The sequence below is a fragment of the Cystoisospora suis genome, assembly GCF_002600585.1.
Source record: "Cystoisospora suis strain Wien I chromosome Unknown contig_609, whole genome shotgun sequence".
NCBI classification, from domain to species: Eukaryota; Apicomplexa; class Conoidasida; order Eucoccidiorida; family Sarcocystidae; genus Cystoisospora; species Cystoisospora suis.
In genome coordinates this window covers 17682-21375 of record NW_027153410.1, presented here as the reverse complement: position 1 = coordinate 21375, position 3694 = coordinate 17682, and the positions used below count along the sequence as shown (strand labels likewise).

The 3694-nt window shown below is 42.4% G+C and overlaps 1 protein-coding gene across 1 annotated transcript in view; it reads right to left on the bottom strand.

The window, feature by feature from the left end:
- Nucleotides 1-619: 619 nt before the first annotated feature.
- CSUI_001513 (uncharacterized protein) overlaps nucleotides 620-3694 on the bottom strand; it is a gene marked incomplete at its 3' end in the record, with an annotated part of 14455 nt that continues 11380 nt past the window's right edge. Inside the window, exons 4-5 of the mRNA XM_068061719.1 lie at nucleotides 2707-2832; nucleotides 620-1460 (exon numbers count right to left, since the gene is read on the bottom strand). Of these exons, the coding sequence (XP_067926306.1) occupies nucleotides 620-1460; nucleotides 2707-2832 (967 nt within the window). The remainder of the gene's footprint in view (nucleotides 1461-2706; nucleotides 2833-3694) is intronic.

Sequence of the window (3694 nt, the reverse complement as noted above, 5' to 3'; positions counted from 1 at the left end):
TATAGATATAGATACATATCTGTACATACAAGTAGAGATGCATACATCTCTATAGATATGGACATATATATATATATATATACAAGTATATATGCATACGTCTTTATAGGTAGAGATACGTATCTATACATACAAGTATGAATGTATATATACAGAGAGAGCTTGAATGTATAGAGTCAGTGTGATGTATATTGGAGGAATAGAGGAAGAGGAATTAAAGAAGTAGAGAGGATGGATAAGAAGGAGACATACACACACCCCAGGAAAGAGGAATGACTTAAATGCAGCAAGACTTTCAGATCGCTTATTCCCTACAGGAGTAAGGAAGACTACTCCCTGCTGCTCTATACCCACTCGTACAATCCTACTCCAACACACCTATTACTATGCGGCAGAGCCTTTGACATAACAAAGGGCTCTATCTTTAATCTATCTGTCTTTATGGTATCTATCATTAATCTATCTATCTATCTTTATCTTTATGGTATCTATCATTAATCTATCTATCTTTGATCTATCTTTAATCTACCTATTTATCTATTTACAACGCGTGGTAGATGAGAGACTTGCTGATAGAGTGCGAGTAGAGCATGCTTTCCTTTCTCTCGAATTCTTACTGTTCAATGATAGCTTTGTCAGATAGTTCTTGTGAAATATAGAAGCATCTCCTCGGCGTATTAATTCTCTCATTCTTTTCTGCTTCTTCTTCTTCATTCTTGTTCTTTCTCTTCTTCTTTGACTCCTCCTCTTCTTCTTCTTCCTTCCCAACCCATCGCTTCTGCTGACCTGAGAGAAGAAGGCTATTCATCTTCTCTCCTCTACGGCGTCTTTCATCTCTAGTCATGCCCTTCTCTTCTTCTTTACTTTCTTCGTCAAGAAGATTTGCCTCCACCCAACTTCTTCTCCCTTGACTCTCCAGACGACCAGGCATCGATCCTACGGCCCCCCCCCGTCGCCACATCGACGACGAGGAGAAAGAAGAAGAAGAAACATCTTCATGCGGCCACTCGAGTCTTTCCTTCTCCTCTTCTTCTTTTTCTTCTATTTCTCTCTGTCTGATCATACTCCTCTTTCTCCTGTCTTGAGTCTCTGCCTCATCTCGACCATTACCACCGTTCCTATCTCTCCCGGAGAATCCATCTGCTAATGAGAATCGCCGCCACAAATGTGTATCACGTATCTCATTCTTTCTCTTTCTTCTTCTTCTCTCAAGGAAGTAACTCTTCGTCTTCGAGAAAAGACGTGTAAGAAAAGACGGAGATCTTTCAGACGGCTCGTGAGAAATATCTAGATCCCCCTGACTGTCTTTCTCATGGCTCCACACGTCGCTCCTCTTCTTCTTGTTCTCCCCCCTCTCTTTCTCATTCTTCTCGAGACTTCCTAGATCGCGAAAGGCTTCGGGCGTGAAGTCCGTCGGGCCGTAGAGAGCATTCGCGCATGCAGGAGGAAGAGCCGCCCCTCTGGAGATGAAACAGAGAGGAAGTGACGAAGGGACGTTCACGAGCACACAAAGAGAAAGAAAGAGGGGAGAGAAGAAAAAAGAACCGAAATGTCTTCTTCAGAGAGACCCAAAAGAAAAAAGAAGAAGTCTAAATGAATGAAAGAAAGAAAGAAAGGAAAGAACGCATTCACCAACCTGTCAGCATTACACAACTACCCCTACTACTACCCGTACTACTGCTACTACCACTCAGACTAAGGCTGCTGGGTCTCTCTAGGGAAACAAGAAAAGAAGAAGAGAAAGAGAAAGAAGAAGAAGAAAGACACTGGGACAAGAGATAGGCTGGGTTAGCTTGCATTCGATCTCGAGTTGCTCCAGGCTGCGTTTCTACGGCGACGTGCATCGCGCTCTATGAAAGGCACATAGAGAAGCTATTCTTCTCTGAGAAGCTATTACCCCCACAAGACATGGCAAAGCGATCTGTCTGTCGCCATCCCCTTCTCTTCGTCTTAAGTAGGAAGGCTACAAAGAGAGAGAGAGCTTAGAGAAAGAGGAACTTCTTCTTCTTTTTCTTCGATCCTGCGTTCTTTCCACAACGAAGGATGGCGACCATGACTGCGTGTGGATGACGTCTGGCTTACTTCCTTGCTGCTTCTACTGACCTGTAGGAACGAAGTCTCTCCATCCTCTTCTTATCAATTGAGAAGCACACAACTAAGATATAAACACATGCATCCATACAATATATATGTACATATAGAATATGTATATGTATGTATATGTATGTATGTATGCCTATGCGGGTATGAATATGTATATATATGTATGAATATGTACGTAGATCGCTTGACTGAGAGGATTCTACGTCGAGAAGAAGAGAGGATTTCTCTCTCTGCTGACCTTATGGGGCTATTAGGTAGCGACAGGAGAGAACTTGCTAATTCTAGAGATAGAGGAGTGGAGAAAAAGACAGAGAGAAGAAGAAGAAGAGGTCTAAGAGAAAAGAAAAGCCGCACAAGAGGGAAGGAGGAAGTCTAAGATAAAAGAACATGCAAGAGAAGTGCATTATTCTCTTCACCAAGGCATGCACTCCCTCCTTCCACTATGGTCGGCTGTACATACACCCGCGGCTTTTGACTACTTCAAGAGAGAAAGGAGTAGGGAAAGAAGAAGAGTGAGAAGAAGAAAAGGGATGAAATAGATTCAGAAAGAGAGAAGATCACTCCCCAACTCGAATCTCTACAAGGTCGTTTTCGGTCTCTTACTTGAAGGCCCAAGCATCTCCTGTAAGCTCCTGTAAGAGACGAGGAATTTCGGAGTTAACTCCGTCACTAGGCGATGTATAGAGAAGAGACGTAGACGCATAAGGCGGCCACCCACAAAAGAGAAACCTTGGAGAACATGAAAAAGGAGTCGGGAGAAGAAAGAAAGAAAGAAAGAAAGAAAGGGATGAGAAAGAAGAGAAAAGAACGAGGTGTATTGCTTGATTCGAGTGTGTTGTGTATGAGAGGTAAGGCCAATGAGAAGGAGAGAGAAAGTCTTGACACGCATGCCGAATACACACATAGACATACATACAGTACATAGAGAAGCAACTAGATACACATGCAGATACACATGTAGATACACATGTAGATATACATGTAGATATACATTTAGATACACATGTAGATACACATGCAGATACACATGTAGATACACATGCAGATACACACATGAAAGTTTCAAACGTATTTAGTGACGACAGGATATAGATGCAGATATCTCTTGGGGCGTAGGCATGTAGATCTAGTCGGTAGAGATCTTCTGCCTTTAAGAAAGAGATATATTAACACATGGCGGTGGCTCTCCACCGCTCGTCTCCCTCGACGTGGGCTGTACATACAGCACGTCCTCGAAGACAGGAAGGAGAGATACCTGGAAGTTCATAGACACCCCTTGTTCTCATACAGCATGCAACCAACTAGATAAAGACAAGAAGACTCTGCTTTAAGAATGATCCAACTTAAGACGAAAAGAAAGGCATACACTAAAGTAGCTCGAGGCGCATGTGGATAGAGATAGGACAGGGGAAAGAGGAGTGAGAAGGAGAAGGAAAGGACTAAAACGGAAGAAAAAGAAGAATAAGGAGGCAACGGCAAAGATCTTCTTATCTCCATCATACCTCACGTTCAGACACACAAAGATCTAGAGATAGATACATAGATAGATAGATAGATAGACTAAAGATTGAAAGATAGATAGATTAAAGAT